General features: G+C 45.5%; 1 protein-coding gene across 9 annotated transcripts in view; it reads left to right on the top strand.

The window, feature by feature from the left end:
* Nucleotides 1–1,813: 1,813 nt before the first annotated feature.
* TENT4A (terminal nucleotidyltransferase 4A) overlaps nucleotides 1,814–19,367 on the top strand; it is a 150,166-nt gene continuing 132,612 nt past the window's right edge. For 6 of the 9 annotated variants that reach the window (XM_048839534.2, XM_048839541.2, XM_048839536.2 and 3 more), the window contains exon 1: nucleotides 1,816–2,841. In XM_048839534.2, coding sequence (XP_048695491.1) covers nucleotides 2,075–2,841 — 767 coding nt within the window. In that variant the 5' untranslated portion in view covers nucleotides 1,816–2,074. Of the gene's footprint in view, nucleotides 2,842–19,367 lie in introns of all 9 variants that reach the window. The other 3 variants (XM_048839540.2, XM_048839539.2, XM_075125466.1) reach the window with 3 other exon arrangements.

Below are 19,367 nucleotides of genomic sequence, written 5' to 3'. Positions count from 1 at the left end.
GGGGGCTGAAGGTGGCGGCTAGTGGCGTTCTGTTATTTTCTTTGTTAGGCCTGTCCTGTAGTAGGTAACTTCTGGGAACTCTTCTGGCTCTATCAATCTGTTTCTTCACTTCCGCAGGTGGGTATTGTAGTTGTAAGAAAGCTTGACAGAGATCTTGTAGGTGTTTGTCTCTGTCTGAGGGGTTGGAGCAAATGCGGTTGTATCGCAGAGCTTGGCTGTAGACGATGGATCGTGTGGTGTGGTCAGGGTGAAAGCTGGAGGCATGTAGGTAGGAATAGCGGTCAGTAGGTTTCCGGTATAGGGTGGTGTTTATGTGACCATTGTTTATTAGCACTGTAGTGTCCAGGAAGTGGATCTCTTGTGTGGACTGGACCAGGCTGAGGTTGATGGTGGGATGGAAGTTGTTGAAATCATGGTGGAATTCCTCAAGGGCTTCTTTTCCATGGGTCCAGATGATGAAGATGTCATCAATATAGCGCAAGTAGAGTAGGGGCTTTAGGGGACGAGAGCTGAGGAAGCGTTGTGGAGGGGGGTGAGGGGGTGAGAGAACCTGGATTTGTGCAGGAAATGGCCCACCTTGATTATCATGCACATTGTGTAGAGAGTTGTCACTTTGGATGGGCTATTACCAGCAGGAGAGTGAGTTTGTGTGTGGGTGGGTGGAGGGTGAGAAAACCTGGATTTGTGCTGGAAATGGCCCAACTTGATGATCAATTTAGATAAGCTATTACCAGCAGGACAGTGGGGTGGGAGGAGGTATTGTTTCATGATCTCTGTGTGTATATAAAGTCTGCTGCAGTTTCCACGGTATGCATCCGATGAAGTGAGCTGTAGCTCACGAAAGCTTATGCTCAAATAAATTGGTTAGTCTCTAAGGTGCCACAAGTACTCCTTTTCTTTTTGCGAATACAGACTAACACGGCTGTTACTCTGAAATCTGTATAGCTGCACTCCATTAAATGCTTAAACAGCTACTATGCCATTGAAAAACTTCAGCCTAAATAAGCACATGGTTTGGTAAGTTCGAGACAAAGAACTGGCTGGAACTGGTTGTTCCAGACAGTTCCAGCCTCCCTCCCTCACCACTTAAGCATCTCACCAAATAAAGGGACCCATCCTGCTTCCTTAAAGCCAAAGGAATGTTTGCAACTACTTTATCTGGGATGGGGGTGCGCCCTTATTTATCCAAATCTCAGAGTGGGGTTAATCTGGGAGCTCTCTCCAACATACCAGCCAGATTGCCAATGCACCTTCCTTTACTCACAGGAGGTGACTGAACAGATCGGACTGAAAAACCGTCCTTGCGTGTGGGAAGTGCAGTATAACGCCGACAGGCCGGCCTGGCAGCTCGGGCTACAGTGGGGCTGTTAGGCAGAGCGCTTGGTAGAGATGCTGCAGAAAGGCTCTCGTGAGTAGGGCGCATGGACCAGCCACGCTGAGGCTGCTGCTAGGGCCTGCCCTTGCTCAACACTGCGGAGAGGCTGGCTGTGCAGGCGCGCGCCACACCGCTGCCCCTCAGGGAGTCAGGGGAGCCCACGGCTGGAGCAGAGGAAACCCCGCAGCAGCAGCACGACAGGCCGGACTCCCTCCGGAGCTACATAAAGTTCCACGCGGCAGTGCGCAAGCGTAGTGGGGCAAAGACCCTCGGATTTTCTGAACAGTTCCAAAATTCCACGCGCCGGGAGCGCGCGGGGAGATGCTGAAGGAACGTTCCGAGCCACCTCCCTCAGCGAGGCAGCGCTGCTCCCAGTGCGCATGGTCGGTTGCCAGGGCGGCCGTATCCAGTGAAGGTTTAAAATCTGCTGCGCATGCGCACTACTGGTTCTGGCTCCGGCGAGGGGACGCCACATTAGGACAGCGACCGCCGCGCTTCAGGCAAAGCCGGGCCGGGCCGTTCCGCGCGGCCTCCCCTCTCCCGGGCACGGGGCGCCAGAGCCAGGCTCTCCCTGCCGAGCCTCCCTCCCGTCCCCTGCCAATGCCGCTGCCCGCGGCGCGTGTCTAGCGCCGCTCCGGACCCGGCGCCGGGCAGAGGAGCCGCGGTGAGCGGGGCCGGCCGGGGGCGCGGGCGGGGTGGATGGATCCCCGCGTGGCCTGGATCCAGCCCGAGCAGAAAGGCCCCGCCAATGCGCTGTGGATGCAGATCTGGGAGACCTCGCAGGGCGCGGGTGGCCGTGGCTTCCCGCACTACCTCTGCCTCAACTCCCCGGCGCTGGACCCCGTCGCCTCCCCGCCCACCGCCTGCAGCCACGCCAGGCTTGGGCCGCTCGGGGGCGGCGGCCTGTGCTGCTCCCCGCCGCCCTCACTCTCTCCCCCGGACCTGCTGACCGGGCTGGTCCCCGCCGCCGGCTCCGCGGGGCGCAGCAGCGAGGGAGGGAGGCGGCTGCAGAAATCCCCCTCCGTATCCTCCTCGTCCTCTTGCTCCTCTGTAGAATCGGGCACCGAGAGCCCCGGCTTCTCCTCCTCGGGCTCCTGCAGCAGCGGCTCCTCGTGCGGCCGGGCCGGGGCTCGCGATAGCGGGGCTGGACCCGGGGAGTTTTTTAACTTCAACGAGAGCAAAGTGAGTAGCCAGCGCCCCGCGCACCAGCCCCCGCAGCCCGCGGCGAGCAGCCCGCACCAACCTCCGCCCGCCTCCCCGCAGCAGCAGCATCAGTATCACCCGGGCCGCAGGAAACGGGAGAATAAAGCTAGCACGTATGGGATGAATTACCTGCTATCCGGCAGTCGGGGGGCTGCGCTGAATAACTGTCCCCGCCAGCAGGCGCTTCGGCAGCCGCCACAGACAGCGCCGCAGAGCCCCGGCACACCCTGGAAAACCAGGCAATACAGCTCGGGGGTACAGGGGTGAGTACCCCCATCCGGGGGAGGGGATCAGCAGCCCCCCTAGGAGGGGAGAGCCTGGAGTGGTGGAGAAACGGGGCTCTGCCTCTTGTCGCCATAAACTGTAGGAAATGGCCTCTTCCCCTGTTGTAACCAATTCGGGGGGAAGAGAGAAGAGTGTTGGCTCCTGCCAGGGGTAGGAGTGGGAGGCACAAACTAGTCTGGAGCGGGCTCTGAGCCGGCTGTAAAAATAGTAAAAGGGCAGGAGGATTAAATGAACCTCTTATAAAAAGCATTTACATAAATTACTGGTTTGGGCCCTGTATTGCGATTATACGGATTTGAGGAGCTCCATGCTGGCAGGACAGCCCCTGAGAGGAGGCAGAATTAAATTTGTATGGCCTTCTTTGGCCACAGACATGAATATTGTAGAGTGGGCATTGGCAGCCAACCTGCGTATTGGCAGCCAACCAGAAGAACTGTCACAGTAGAAGCTGGGCCCCGTTTTCCAAATCCATGAAGGGAAAGGTTGAGATTGAAATGTCATGTCAAACCCAGTTTTGGATTAAAGGTGCATTGTAAGGAAATAACGGCAGTGTACTGAATGATTTGAAAAGCCATTCTGAGTTATGAACAACAATTGTAGATTATATAAAATAATTCATTATATTGCTTGAACAGTTGAATTGATGAATGTTTGAATGGAGTTCTCTTTTTTTTCCCCTTCAAAAATAGGAAAACACTTTAGCTAGAGAAGTCTCTACTACTCCATAATGCATATTTCTCTTAATAGGTTGATATTGCCATTGATAGGTTTTAAGGCAAGAAAGGGACCATTCGATCTTCTGGGCTCCTGCATAACTAGCTGTAGAATTTCACCTAGTTACCCTTGCCCTGAGCCCAGTTACCTGTTGAATTAAAGTATACAATGCACATAAATTAATCTTTCACTTCATTTACTCAGCTTTCCTTCTCTCCCATCAATACTTTTTGTACAAATACATACATTTTTTCTGAACACACTTTTTTCATATCAGCTTCGGAGAAAGGGAATGAATAGTCTTTCATAAACTTACTTTTGGAATCTATGAAATCCAGAGCTGTTGAATGTAGATAGAAGTAACAGATGCAATTCATTTTTACAGAAGATTTAGAAAATAGATAAATGTCTCTTATTGTGGTTAATATACAATGAGAGACAAGGAAGGGGTGGCTGAATGCAATTTCTAGAGGTACAAAAGATTACTCATTAGTAAAGTTAGCAAGATCAAATTAATCTAGCAGCAAGAATAACATTTCCTTGGTTGTGTTATGACTCAACAAATTATGCATCTTGGCAGGGGGTTGGACTAGATTGCTCAGGGTTCCTTCTAACCCGATGATACTATGACTCAAAGTAGGAGGTTCTCATAGTGCTATAGTGCTTGTCAAAAATTGTGAAAGGACAACCTTAGGAGTGTTATTTCTTGTAACTTTAGAGAAGAGCCATACAACTTAATTAAATTGAAATAGTTTCACTTATTTAATTTTCTGGGCCAATTTTAGATTTCTACTGAATGATGTTTATCAATGTTACTAAAACATGTTCTTCCTCTGTACCACCCACACTGACACTTGAAAAATAAAAATTCATTGCATGCACTGAAAACAGATAAGGGTGTTTCAGAAAGTATTCAGTTGTGTTCTGTGTTAGAGCTTTGGGTTTAGTTCAGACTTTCTTCACATTGAAAATGCAGTTAGCTTCTATTTCAGTATTTCTTTTTACTCAGTCTCACCATTTAAATGTTTTCTGTCTTCGGGCATGTCTACACTTGCCGTTTAAAGCGGAAAAAGTCCTTTTTTGTGAAAAACTGTGGGAACATCCACACTTGCCAATGACTTTTTGTGGTGAAACGCCGAAGTTGCACCACAAAAAGAAAACCACTTCCACGAGAGGTGTGCACTTCTTACCAGTGATGCTTTTGTGGTCCTGTGCAAGTGAAGACATGTCCTTCCTGTTTACATAGCTTTTAGCCGCTGGAGGATATCCCATAGTGCCTAGGTGACCACTCTGGCCAGCAGTTCTGGTGCTCTGATGCCAGGTAAACAGACATTCACTCCTTCCTCCATAAAGCCCCGGGAACTTTGAAACTCCCCTTCCTGTTTTCTTGGCAAGTGCTCACTTATCTGGCCAGTTGACAATGCCTGCTCCACTGAGCATAGGGTCCCCTGCTTGGAGCAGTGCTGAGCTACTGGAGCTGATCAGTGTTCCGGGAGAGGAGGCTGTGCAAGGACCACGATGCCCCATGATGATTCCCCCCCCCCCACCACCACCGCCACTTTCCACAAGACCCATCCTCAAAATGGAGAGAGCTGCACTGTGGGATAGCTGACCTAGAGCGGATGGAAGTGCTGCTAATGTAAACACAGTCTGATGCTTGAGGAATTAAGTGAGTACACAAACCAGCGCTTTACTTTCAGTGGTTCCCTAACACCAGTGAAACTTACACTTGCAGAATTTTTGCACTGTAGACATACCCTCAGGCTTTAGCTACACTTGCACGTTATACTGCAATAAAGCCTCCCAGAGTGCTCTACCTTACTTCCCGTCCACACTGGTAGAGTGCTCTGACTCCCTGGCTGGAGTGCTCCTGGTACTCCATCTTCCCGAGAGGATTAACAGCTATTGCTCATTGGTGGAGATGCTCCAGTGTAAATGGGGAGTTACGTTATTATGCACTGATTGTCCTCCGGAAACTCCCCATAATCCTTTTAACTGAAGCGTCCTGTCTTGTTTTGTGAACTCCGGATGCGGAAGTGCCCTTTCAGAGCTTCCTTTCAGGGGCTGCTTATCAAACAGCTACTGTTTGCTTTGAATGTGTGAGAGGCAGTCAGGGGACAGCTAATGTTCACTTGAGGGGTGGGAGGGGGAAGAATTGGGGTTTGTTTCCAGGAGTGGCTGCTTATCTCATCTATGACAAAAAAAGTGGCTGCTTATCTCATCTGTGCCATTTGCTTTCAGTGAGTGTGTGTGTGTGTGTGGGGGGGATGTCTGTACTTATGAGACAGTGTGTTGACACACTCGGTACCCCAAAAACCCAGTCTCTCTCCCCTCACGCTCCCTGTCACACTCCACCCCCCCACCCCTCTATTTGAAAAGCACGTTGCAGCCACTTGAATGCTGAGATAGCTGCCCATAATGCACAGCTCCCAATGCAGCTGCATATGTGGCCATGACAGTGCGCTCTCAGCTGTCAGTGTGGACAGACTGCAGCGCTTTCCCTATTCAGCTGTGCGAAGGCGGGTTTAACTCACAGCGCTGTACATCTGTAAGTGTAGCCAAGGCCTTAGTGTTAACTGCCTTATACTCTTCTTTCCCTCTCTTCTGGGTAATTCACTTTTATTCCTTGTGGGAGTGTGTGGTTTTTTTGGAAGAACCTTGTTAAGTTGACACTGATTCTTGAAAGGATGGGTGAGATATATTGTAACATCCTTTATGTCTGTCTCTTCAGACTTACCAGTACTGTGAATACTATGCATGTAAGTAGGCATTCCACACATTTGAACAGTCATATTCATGTAATATAGGATGTCTATAAAAACTTGTTAACTTCTATCAACATAATTTTTTAACTAGGAATAGTTCTTTGACAGGCGGTCAACTCTCCTTGTAAATAGAGAAACCACTACAGTAAAAGCTTTTTTTTTTTTTAACTGGCATGCTGGGGCAAGTGGGGGTGCTGGTAAATTAAAAATGTGGGTTAACTCAGAGGGAGGAGTATGGAGTGTGTGGGGGGATGTGGGTCACGGGCAGTGTGTCATGGGCTCTAGGAGGGAGTTTGGGTCTGGGAGGGGGCTCGGGGTGCCAGATGTGCGGGGGGGGGGGGGGAGTGCTCACCTTCGGTGGCTCCCTGTCCCTGTTGCTCCCGGCAGAGGCGCAGCTAGGCAGCTCTGCAAGCAGGCATGCTGCCTCTGTCTGCACCGCCCCCCGCAGCTCCCATTGGCTGCGGTTCTCGGCCAATGGGCTGGGAGCCACAGAGTCTGTGCTCAGGGAGGTGGGATGGAGGCAGCTTGCCTGCAGAGCCTCCTGGCCGCGCCTCTGCCAGCAACAGCTGGTATGGGGAGCTGCTGGAGCGCCCCTCCCCACCATCCAGCACCCTGAGCCCCTCCTACACCCCAATCCTCTACCCCAAGCTCCCTCCCAGAGCGTGATGTGCCGCTCCTCCCATGCTCCAACCCCCTGCCGGCCCCGCACCAACTGCACTATAAACCAGACTTTTAGTGCAGATCGGAAATGTTGGTTTATAGAGCTTGCTGGTTGAAGTGTTGGATAAAAGAGCTTTTACTGTATTTATCTTACAGCAAGAGTGGATTAGGGCTGGTTCTAAAGTCTAGTGCAGACGGAAATCAAGTATTTTTACCAGTACAATAAAAATACTGCCCAAGTGAAAAAATATCTGAACCCTTTCTCTATTGTTGTTTACACGGTTGCCAAGATCGGTGCAGCTGCACCATTGGTGACAGAGGCTGTAAGACCGTTACTAACATTTGCTGTGTAGACAAAGCTATTGAATTCAGTGTGTGTTGCATTCTAAGTATCTGAAGGTACAATTTGTCCTTTAATCTCTTTAAAGCATTGCAGTGATAGACTGGACCTATTTTGAGAATAATAGCATTTTACTATATAAATATTGAACATCCAATCTGCCTAGTTCATGTTTGTTTTCATAAATGGAGAATGGAATCACTGCAAGTGATGCAGCCACAAGTCTGGTGAAAAGCAGTACACAACTATATTCAATTTATGAAACAATACAATGAAATGTGAACACTAAAACTAACTTAAACATGGTCTGAAATTTTGAATTTATGTCCATGTATTGTAATTGGAATAATCTCATTACTAGTAACTGAAAAGTAGCAAATGCCTAGCAACAATTCTTACAATTTCATAGTTGCTCTTTTAAAATTAATATTTGATGCTTTCATTTATAAGGATAGGCATAAAGTTCTCACCAGGCTGAAAAAGATCTAGTAGACTGCCCAAGAAAAAGCCAGGTTTCAGAGTAACAGCCGTGTTAGTCTGTATTCGCAAAAAGAAAAGGAGTACTTGTGGCACCTTAGAGACTAACCAATTTATTTGAGCATAAGCTTTTGTGAGCTATAGCTCACTTCATCGGATGCATACTGTGGAAAGTATAGAAGATCTTTTTATACACACAAAGCATGAAAAAATGGGTATAAAAAGATCTTCTATACTTTCCACAGTGTGCATCCGATAAAGTGAGCTGTAGCTCACGAAAGCTTATGCTCAAATAAATTGGTTAGTCTCTAAGGTGCCACAAGTACTCCTTTTCTTTTCAAGAAAAAGCCTTTCAGCGTACTCTGCCACTCCTTATTGGAAAGAAAGACTCATTAGGTAAGGTTCTATTAATTCAGATGCCACTACATTATTATTTTTAACTGTTTATAATTAGGGCCTTACCAAATTCACGGCCATGAAAAACGTGTCACGGACAGTGAAATCTGATCTCCTCCCATGAAATCTGTTTTTTTGTGTGTGCTTTTACCCTATACAATACAGATTTCACAGGGGAGACCAGCATTTCTCAAATTGGGGGCGTTTCCCAAATCTGAAGGTGGCGCCCTGCTAGCAGCTGTGCAGAATTAAAGGTGGCAATACCATGCCATGCCATCCTTACTTCTGTGCTGCTGCTGATGCACAGAGTAAGGATGGCATGGCATGATATTGCCACCTTTTCTTCTGCGCTACTGCCTCCAGAGCTGGGCCCTCAGTCAGCAGCCACCCCTCTCCAGCTTCTCATCTCTGAAGGCAGCAGCACAGAAGTAAGGGAAGCAGTACCGCAAATCCGCCCCTTTCTCCCCCCCTCTTCTCCCAATAACTTTGCCACCGCCCCACAACTCCTTTTTGTGTCAGGACCCCTACAGTTACAACACTGAAATTTCAGATTTAAATAGCTGAAATCATGAAATTTATCATTTTAAAAATCCTATGACCGTGAAATTGACTAAAATGGACTGTGAATTTGGTAGGGCCCTATTTATAATGGTAGTCATTGGTCATTTAAGGATTGCTGGTTAACCAGTAAGATCAGAATTTAAGTGTAAGAGTTCCAGAAAACTTACTTGTAACATTGTAAGAACTTCTGTTGATGACATTGAAGTTCTGGTGATGGAGAAAGTGTCCGGTTTTCTATTTTACTATTTTAATCATCTACTCTTACACTTCATTGGTTTGCATTTAATAGGATTTACTTGTGCCATTTATCAAACTTGTGTTTTAAAGAGAACTCATATAAAGTTTACAGTAAATTGGCCTAACTAAAGCTTGTAAAAATATTCAGTTGCATTTCTCAGATTGCAGTGTTCTAGTCAGACAACTTGGATGTTTCAGCGTTAATTTAAAATATTACATGGCAAGGCCTAGAGGCGTTAACTTAATTAAGTTAAGGGAATTAAGTTAATCAGAAAAGTTTAAAAAATTAAAAAAAAGATAGGGCCTAAAAGTCTATTTACTTACCCCTCAAACATATAAATTCAAAAAGAAAATCTTCAGCATCATGCAGAAGGTGTCCCAATATTCCTTTTCTTGTGAGTACACTCCAGAGTCATGAGGCCTTCAGCTGAAGAGTCTGCCTTGGTACCTTCTGTGAGGATGATCAAATTGTCCAAATACTATTGACAGGAGGAAGGTGATTCCTTACATAGGTTAGTCTCCTACTGTTTAAGGCATTATGAGGCCTCTAGTGCAGTGGTTTTCAAGGTTTGGGTCGCAACCCAGTACTGGGTCACGGAATGCAAGGCACTGAGTCGCCTTGCCCAGCACCCAGGGACCCTGGTGGCCGGGCAGTAAAAAATAGTAGTAAAACTAGTAGTCCCTACCCGGAAGCAGACAGTGGCAGGCCCAGCTTGTAGGCAGGGGACCATGGGGCTCCATGCACTGTCCCCGCCCTGAGCACCGGCTCCACACTCTAGGGGAGCTGGGGATGTTGGTGCCTGCGGGCAAGAGCTGTGTGGAGCTGCGTGCACGTCTCCACCCCTCCAGCTAGGATCTGGGCTTGCTGGCCGCTTCCGGAATGCAGCGCAGTTCGCGGTGCCAGGACAGGCAGGAAGCCTGCCACTGCACCCTGGCTGCACTGCTGACCGGGAGCTGCTGGTGGTAACCCCGTGCCCCAATCCCATGGAGCCCCTTCTTGCACCCCAGCCCCCTCATCCCTGGCCCCATCCCAGAGCCTGCACCCCCAGCCCAGAGTCCTGACCTCCTCCTGCACCACTGCCCCAGGCCTGAGTACCCCCAAACCTGGAGCCCCCTCCTGCACCCCAAACCCCTCAGCCCCACCCAGAGCCCTGACCCCCTCCCACACCCTGCCCCAGCCCAGGCAGGGCTCCCTCCAACATCCCAAACCCCTCATCCTCAGCTCCGTTTGGTCATGGGCATCAACAATTTTCTTCAACTGGGTCGCCAGAAAAAAAGTTTGAAAACCTGTTTAGTGCATTGAAGTTAACCAGTTAAGTTCAGAATCACCGAGTCCTGCCCTTCATAAGCATGTGAGAAACTCAGCTTTTGCACAATGCAATGGTAACAATCTACAACTAGTTTTCAAGTCATTTTATTTAACTTTATAAAATGTAGATAATTGAAGCCCCTGGTAGAGGCTGTGGTGGTAGTCTAGCCTAGAAGTCATGAAAACAAGGATCACCATGGTGCCTAGAAACAAAAGCTGCAACTTTGGAGCTGAGAAAAAGCTGCTTTGGACCACTTTTGAAGCCTAAGCCTACATATTTTGGCTTGTAGTTTAAAACAGGCACTAAGTTACTGTCTGCTTTTATAGGCTTTGCTTTAGTAAATGGAAAGCAGATACTGAATAGACAAGAACCACCAGTGCTTTCCCTCAAACCTATTAACAATTTTCTCAACCAGTATTAGTCCTGGAAGAATTCTGCACAAGTGTAGAATTAATGTTCCCTGCTTATTTTACTCAATCCCCGCAGAACAAATGATTCACATGCCCCTCCTGGGCAGTGGTCCGAAGCATGTGTCTGCTTCTGGTGTCGGGAGCAGCCAGGGGAAATGTAAATCACTGCTTTGGGAGGCAGGGCTGGCTGGGTGTGCATGTGAGAGACTGTCCCTTTGGCTCACTATTGCGGTGTGCTAGGGGTGCCCTGGCCGGTAGCTCCTAAAGTGTGCCAGGCTCCAGACCCAGTGTGTCAGACCCACCCCCAGAAACCTCCCCCGACTGCAGTAAGCTCCACCCCCCCACTTCCTGCCCCCCTTGATCCCCAGCTGTAGGGAGAGGGGTCACTGTATGGGGAGTGCACTGAGCCCTGCACTCGAGCCCCAACCCCACTAAGCCCCAACATTTTGCACCCAGACGCTCCCTCTGAGCCCCAGCCACCTTCACCTGGACACCCCTTTTCCTTCCCCTTCCCCCTGCAGAGTCCCATTCCCCTGTACCCAGAACCTTCCAACAAACCCCTGCGTATTCAGATTCCTGCTCCCCCACTGACTTGCCCACACCCAGATTGCCCCCCACAGAACTTTCTTACCCCACACTTGCGGCACACCTGGATTGGAGTGTGGGGGGCAGGGGTGGAAGACTCTGTCCTCGCTATTGTGGTGCACCCTATGTGGAGGGGCAGGGCCCTGGGATGTTTCTGGGGTAGGCCCGGCCCTTGTGCTGTGTCAGGGTTGGGTGCAGCCGCACTGCCAAGCCTGTGTCCTGGGGGAGGGGAAGGGGGCTGCAGGGTGATCCCCACCCTCCTCCACCTCTGTGCTGCCAGTGGATCCCCATTACCATGCTGGAGCCTCCACTCCCATTGCCCTTCTGATCTACTGTCTGTAACAATTTCAATTCTAGTCAGGTGACTATACAGTGTCATATACTTAGCCATGTCATTCACTAAGGTCCCATTCTGGCAAAGCATTAGTTTCAGTGGGGATACTCAGGTGCTGCATGTTATGCACATATTTAAGTTCTGTCAGATTATGGCCTAACTTCATTCCTAAGGATGTGTTGCTCTTCAGGATATGTCTGCACAACAAAGAAAAACAGACGGCTGTCCCCTTCCAGCTGACTTGGACTTGCTGGGCTCAGGCTGTAGGCAGTTTCATTGTTGTGTAGACTTCTGGACTGGGGCTAGAGCCCAGGCTCTAGGACCCTTTTGGGCGGGAGGCCCAAGAGCATCAGTTCTGCACCACCTGACTGGAATCTACGCATACTAACTACTCTAAAGCAATCCTATCCAAGCAGTTGGTACAATATGCTCTAATAGGATTAAAAGCAATTGATGTAACAAACCAGTATGGAGCGTTGTCTCCTATTCATTTTAGATCAAGGTTCAACTTTTTTCTTCACTAATTCATTTCTACTTAAAAACAGCTTTCTGATTTAAGATACTGATATCCTCTGCCTGAGGTTGATCAATGTTTGCCTTCTCCCTTTTCCAGAGTGGTTCGGTGTCCAGAGTGTGTTAGGATGGGGTGGGGTGAGGAGAAGGATGGAAGCATATCTTTCTAATTCCAGATCTTCAACTGACTCATATGGCAATAGCGGAAGAATTCTTTACACAGTTTCCCATGTGCCTTCATATTTGATATTGTTACTTTCAGCCGTTACTACAATTGTGGAGAAACAATACAATATATGCCACTTAATAGAGAAATGCCTAACTGAGAATCACTTTATTGGGATGTGCCCAAGGGCAGTTCTGCCTTTTAATACCATTAAGATATGCTCAGGACAGTAGTCGCAAAAACTTCACTTTCATAGGACACACTTGGCCAGTGCCAAAGGGTTATGTAATGTTTAAACAGCTGTTGAATCTTAAGATCTTGTATTCTAATGCATTAATAGATAAAATATGTTGACAGTTCACAGAATTTAATCTTTAAAGTGTCTGTAGAGATTTAAAATGGTCTTTTTGCTTTATCTAGAAGTGAAAGTAGGATGATACGCTCTCCACAAGATGTCCCAGTTAGAACGATTCTCTTGTAACATGCTAACAAATTGGCTCATTGTTTCCTTATTAATAATTTTAGTGCCAGACTTTGATGGTATCTGCTGCAAGAAAGAGTAAACTTGAATGAATAAATCAATTTGCTTTTCAGAGTCCCTGTCTTCTGAATGGTGAACTGATTTTAGTAGGTGTGGATTTTAAAGATTTAATGCTGTTTACACAATCCAATAGTAAATATAAGTGTTTAGTTTAAATTTAAGTGAACAAAGAACTAAGGTTCTTTTAAACTCTAACTCTGACTTTAATTTACTACTTAATTCCTCCAGAAACTAAATTTACATATGCTCTAGTCAATTGAATTAGACTAGAAGTCCATGTCTGAGCACTCAAATCTATCTTTGCACTTCAATTTATCTCCTTCCAATTCATCCCACATTTCAGTCTGTCTTTGACAACCTTTTAATGTGGCAAGGTGCGTGAGGCAATCTTTTATTGGGCCAACTTCTATTGGCATAAGACAAGCTTTTGAGCTACACAGAGCTCTTCAGTTGCTTCTTCAGAGCTCTGTGTAGCTCAAAAGCTTGTATCTGTCATCAGCTGAAGTTGGCCAAATAAAAGATTATCTCACCCACCTTGTCTCATATGACATATTAAGCTAAAACCTTATGGCTTTTTTAATTTATTATTATTTAATCTTCTTCCCAAAATCTCTTCTCTCTAAACCCAGTTCTGCCAGTGTTGGAACATACCATCTCTGCTGTCACTTATTTTAGTAACCCAGGAGTTATTAGGTTCCTTCCTCTCCCCACACATTCCCACTTCCAAGATGACTACCGTTCTCTCCATTTTTATACTGTTGAAATTTGTGTCAGACCTTAATTTCCTATTTTGATTACTCTGACCTCATCTTGGCTTCCCTGACATCTCTCCAGTTTGCTTGAGGCACAATTGCTAAGGGGCCAGATCCATAGAAGGACTTAAGTGCTTACTTGCCATTTAAGATGTCTATGTCCAATCTTTAGGCGCTTGTGAAATCCCAAAAACCTTTGCTCAGCTGCCGCCCAACCCTAGAAGTGCCAAAAATCCCTAGATGCTTGTGTTCTTGCCAGCGAGCACATGTGCAACCACCTCAGTCTCCACTTCAGCCCCAGGGGCATCCTCACACTAGGGTCTCCCTGCTTATTTTGCCTGCAGGGCCTGATTATGGTAGGTGTTGTTAGAGCGTGCCTAACCCCCCATGATAGCAGGGTGGATGGGGGTAGGGAGTTGCTCCCCAGGAAGCTTTAGCCCATTGATTAGAGTATTCAGGATGTGGGATACCTGGGTACTGTTCCCCACTCTGCCTAATGTGGAGAAGGGATTTGAACTTGCGTGTCCTACCTCTCAGGTGAGTTCCCTAACTCACTGGACTATAGTCATTTCTCTCTGGCCCAATGCATGTTTAGTTAATTATACAGTGTGGAACAGCTTCAGCAGTAGAGGGAGAAACCCACGCAAGAATATCCAGTAGCCCTGGTTTGGGTACTCCCATGAGTTGGAAAACCAAGGTAAAATCCCTTCTCCACATAATCAGTGGGGAAAATGAATCCAGGTTTCCTGCATGCCAGTGAGCACAGTGCTAAAAGTTGAGAGAAGCTATCACCATCTCCTCCCTTCCCCCCTGCGTTTATTGCAAAAAAATGGCTTGGATGCTGAACTCCAGGAGAGGTTCCATGGCTAAGAATACCAAGCAGAGGTAGGCACCTCCCTTCTGCTTGGATTTACGTACTTAACTCCCTAAGAGGGGTGGAGCTTAGGCTTTACCCTTCTCCTTGGCTTTTTCTATTGGCTGTCTTAGGTGACTCCCCATTTAGCATGCTGGCTTTTGTGGATCCCATTCTTAGGCACCTATCTCCAAGCACTACATAGGGATCCCGAGTGCCTAAATCAGGATGTAGATTCCATTTTGTGGCAAGTGACCTAAAAGTTAGGTGTAGTAACACCTAAGTCCTGTCGTGGATCTGGGTCCAGATCATTTTCCTACGTGGTTACTTTAACCATGTCACTCTGTTTAAAATTCTCTATTTCCTTCTTTTCTACCATATCCATTTCTTTGCTTTATGTTCCTGCTTTCAAGATCTAACTCTATCGTTCCCTACTTATCAACCTACATCTGTTACTTTGCTACTCTCCTTTGCAATGCCAATGGTGCCAACTTCTGTGCCACCTAAGTAAGGGATATATCCTCCTTGATCTAATTGTACTGTTTGCATATTCTTACTTGTAGAGGCTTCTTTAAAGAGAAGCTACTTAACAGCAGCCCTGGTTCTTGAGGTGTTTCTTTTGCATATTCATATTACCTTAGCTTCCCCTCTGCCTCAATTTTGCTTTCATAGGACTCTGGGGTTTGGTTGAAGGAATTTCAAGTTTTGGGTCTGCATGATCTGTTTAACATCTGCTGAACATTCAGTGCCTTAAGAGGGTACTTTAATTCCAAAGGGCACTTTTCCTGGAGCTCAACAGCACAGTTGTGTGTATTCCACAAGTGTGAATAATCAGAAATAACTCTATGGACAACAGTTCATTAACATGATGGCTTCATTGTTATGATAATGTTGACACACCAATGAGGAGTGAGGTCCTGTTGTGTTATACAGAGTCCCTATGCTTTTAGGCCCTAGTCTAGGGGCATGTCTATACTTGCAGTGCTGCAGTTGTGAGCTGTACTGATACAGCTGTGCTGCTGCAGCGTATGTGGTGAAGACTCTCTATGCCAATGCGGTAGCTTTTCCGTCTGCAAAACCATCCTTTTGAGTGGTAGAAACTGTCAGTGGGAGAAGCTCTCGCACCGTCATAGCTCTGTGCACATTAGCGCTTATGTCGGTGTAACGTATGTTGCTCAGGGAGGGTTGAATATTCACACCTCTGAGCAAGGTAAGGTTTGTTGACATAAGTGGTAGTGTAGACATAGCCCTTAAAGGCAAACGGGGTTGGAAATGGGGATATAGTGTGAGTTATTGAATATGGTGAAGAGTTAGTACAGCCTTGTTATATATTTTGTTGGCTTATGCATTATTTGGGGGGTAGAAACACGATGAGAATGGGATAATTAGTAAGTGATGAAGTAGGGGAAGGAAGGAAGGCAAAGAAGGGACAGTCACAGCTAGCCACATCCCTTGTCAGGATCAGCAGGTAAGTTTTGTTTTTGTTTTTTGTAGGTGCCTTGGCAGAGGTGAATTTTAAAGAGGGACTTGGAGGAGGTGTGCCGAGTTAGTGGCTGAACAGATTTTGTCTGAGTCTTTCCCAGGTGTGTGGGAAAAGGTGGTATGGGAAAAAGCACACACTGTCTGAGGGGGAAACTGATTAGTAGGTAGGAAAGGCTGGGAACACTGGTAGAGCAAAGATAGCATTTGATTTGGTGGTAACTCATTAGGTTCTTTACTGTCATTCTTACCTAGCCAAACTTGTATTTGCAGAAGTGAAGGGGCAGCCCATGTAGGGGCCGAGAGAGGACTGATGCACTCTGAGCTATGAACCAGGAAGAAGATGTTAACAGCAGCATTTTGAATAGGTTTGAGAGAAATAACTTGGTGGTCATAGTAAAGACTGTAAAAGAAGATGCAGTAGTCAAGAACATGAAACGAGGGGGACTTGGGGGAGTTGTAGGTGTGTGGACAGGAAAAATGCTTGTTTGGAATGAGTGTTTAGGGAGGGCAAAGTCATAGAAAATGCCTGGGTGAAGAAATATCTTCCTAGTCACTGAGGCCATGTTCTAGTTGGTTATGCAGAAAGGAGGGTGTGGTGGTAGAGGGTGCAGTAAGATGAAGAGCTCAGTTTTTGGGTATGTTGAATTATTGGTGTACACCTCTTCTTGCAGTAGAGCCATGATCTTTTTTTCATAAGCATTGCAATAGAGCTTAACAGCTGCAATCAGGGACCCATTATATGAGGCATAGTATACAAACACATAGGAAGATCTTAAATGGAAGCATATTATCCATTTTGTGGTGTATTAACCTGGTGCTAAATTGTTATCAGGGTGGATTTGATTTAAATCACTAGCCAGGAAGACTCAATTTAATAATGGATTTCTACATAAAAGTACATTCTTGTTGTTTATAACCGTAATACATATTCTTCACAACTTGGAGATAGATGTAGGTTTCATTTTTAGAAGGTACACAATATACATTTTTAAAGTGATTTGTTTTGAAAACTTTTCAGATTAGTTTTACAGCTATATTAGAAAATGAATGATTGTTTGGTTATTTCATTTACCAAAGGTAATTGAAGCAGATATTTATGAAGTTATTGGGAGCTGAACTATCTCCAATTCAAGAGGTTAATCATCAATATTTGGAGGATTTTTTTGCCATGCTGTATTAGGAGGAGAACGTCACCAGACAGACATTTAAAGTGTTTTATTTAACTAAAACAACGTTATGTATTCTGGATTTTTTTTCTTCAACAGCAAACATATAATATTTTAACAAAACAAGCATATGAATTTTTGAATTTAGTTAAAGATTAAAGTTTTTAAAATCAGGTTTGTTTTTGTTAAAATTGTTTAACTAAAATAGTTAAAATATTTTAAAAAAAAAAAAACAAAAATTAAATAGACTGTGTCAGCCAGGTCAACATGAGGAACTTAAAATACTGGCTTCTGCAGCTAACTCAGTCGTCTTCACCTTCATTTTCCTGTTTGTTCATAATCTGGAAAAGAAAAACAAGCTTTCCTGCTTTTTCAGGTCCCAAACGATTTCTCAATTTGGAATGAATTAGTCCAAAGGAAGAAAACAGTCTTTCCACACCAGCAGAAGAAGCTACTGCTGTTAAAAGTGAGATTATCACTTCAACAGTCTCTGAATCCAAGTGCTTAAGTGACTTCCACCAGTTCACTGGTGTGACTTTCTTTAAAATATCATCAGCAAACAAACATATTTCTTGAATGGTTCACACTTAGCTCTGAAGTTTATTATAGTTGGCATTATGGAAGGATGATTGCTGGATGTCCATGTCATAGCCAACTCCTCTTCTTTAGCAGTTAAGGTTTAACCCTGCTACCGAGTATTGAGAATATTTGCAAGAAAATGAGCTGGGGGTAGTGCTTGTCCTATTCATTTTTGTAATGCTTGTAATTTAACTCTGTCATTGCATATTTCTCTCTTTAGGATCTCACTCAGTTCCTTCCAAATTTCAACAGTGTCAGCAATATAACCGCTTTTTCCCTGCATTTTGTTCAAGGCTACAGAAATAGGCTTCAGGGTGTATTCGGCATGTGTTCAACATTTCTCTTAAGCCCAATGTTGAGAACTTTGGCTGTGCCAGTGCCATCTATTTTTCAGGATTTTGTTCAAACTGTCATCCGATTAGGCCAGTTCTTGATATAGTGCTCAAAACTGTCCACTACTGAGTTCCATTGCACGTCTTGTGGGAGAGTTAGCTTGGTTCCTCCCACTTTTTTCAGAGCAGCTGCTGCAAAGTGGTTATTACCGAAATATTTTGCAATTTGAACATTAGCCTTTAGTTCTGGAACACTGAAGTCTTTGGCTAGGAGATGCATCAAATGAGCACTGCAACCATATGTTATTAGCTTGGGACTCTCTTCTAAATAATTTCTTCTCATCTTGAATACATTTGCAGCGTTGTCTGTGACAAAGCTGCGTACTAGACATTTGAATTTTTTTTCCACAGTTTGTTATAGCTTTTGCTGGTACTTCTTGTAAGTATTCTGCTGTGTGTGCATTTCCTGGTGTATCAGTTGTTTCTGTAAGGAAGACATTTCCTTCTGTTGTCACACAAGCACATACAACAGGATCGTTGTGGACATTGCTCCACCGATCAAGACTCAGGTTAACAATTTTATCCTCTAGACCTTTTTCACACTGCTCAATTTCTCTTTCATACACTTTATCCAGGAATTTGCCTGCGACATCTGCTCTGTTGGGTGGTCTGTATCCTGGTCTTAATGACTGAACCATGTTAATGAAGTGTGGGTTCTCAATCATACAAAAAGGAGAGTTTGTTGCATAAACAAACTGGACAATTTTTCCATCAATTACCTCTTTTTGTAATCTGCTGGTTCTTATCACACAAACTTACCTATGGTTGTTTCCGAATGATGGAGATTTTTTTTTCTTTTTGCCACAGGTGATATACTGTGGCTATGTGACATACATGATGTGACTGAAACACTATCGTTGGCTGATAACTCTGAAACTATAGAAAATGATAGTGATCTTGAAGGTGGATAGTCTTCAGAATCCTGTATGTTGAGGATGGATTCTCCTAAATAAAATAAGTCAGTGCAGTTATTTAATTATTATTGCCATACTGCTCATTTAATATTGTTCATTGCATTCACTGACACTGAGTACTACTTTAAAGGTGAAATTATAAAAGGAAGATCTGCCTATTTCAGCTATTTATTTTTTTTATCACCACTGCATCTAAAATGATAGTACCATAGAGTAACAACTATATTTTTTGCTCAAACATGAGAATTCAAGAATAGTCCAGAAGGAAGACAGGCAGTCATTAAGAAAGAAGTATAAAATAAAAGTTTACCAACCTGAAGATCCTGCATGTTCAGACATGTTCCTTTCATCATCTTC

The sequence above is a fragment of the Caretta caretta genome, chromosome 2, assembly GCF_965140235.1.
Source record: "Caretta caretta isolate rCarCar2 chromosome 2, rCarCar1.hap1, whole genome shotgun sequence".
Taxonomy (NCBI): domain Eukaryota; kingdom Metazoa; phylum Chordata; order Testudines; family Cheloniidae; genus Caretta; species Caretta caretta.
Note: the sequence above shows the minus strand (reverse complement) of the source record. Positions and strands in the feature narration are given on the sequence as shown.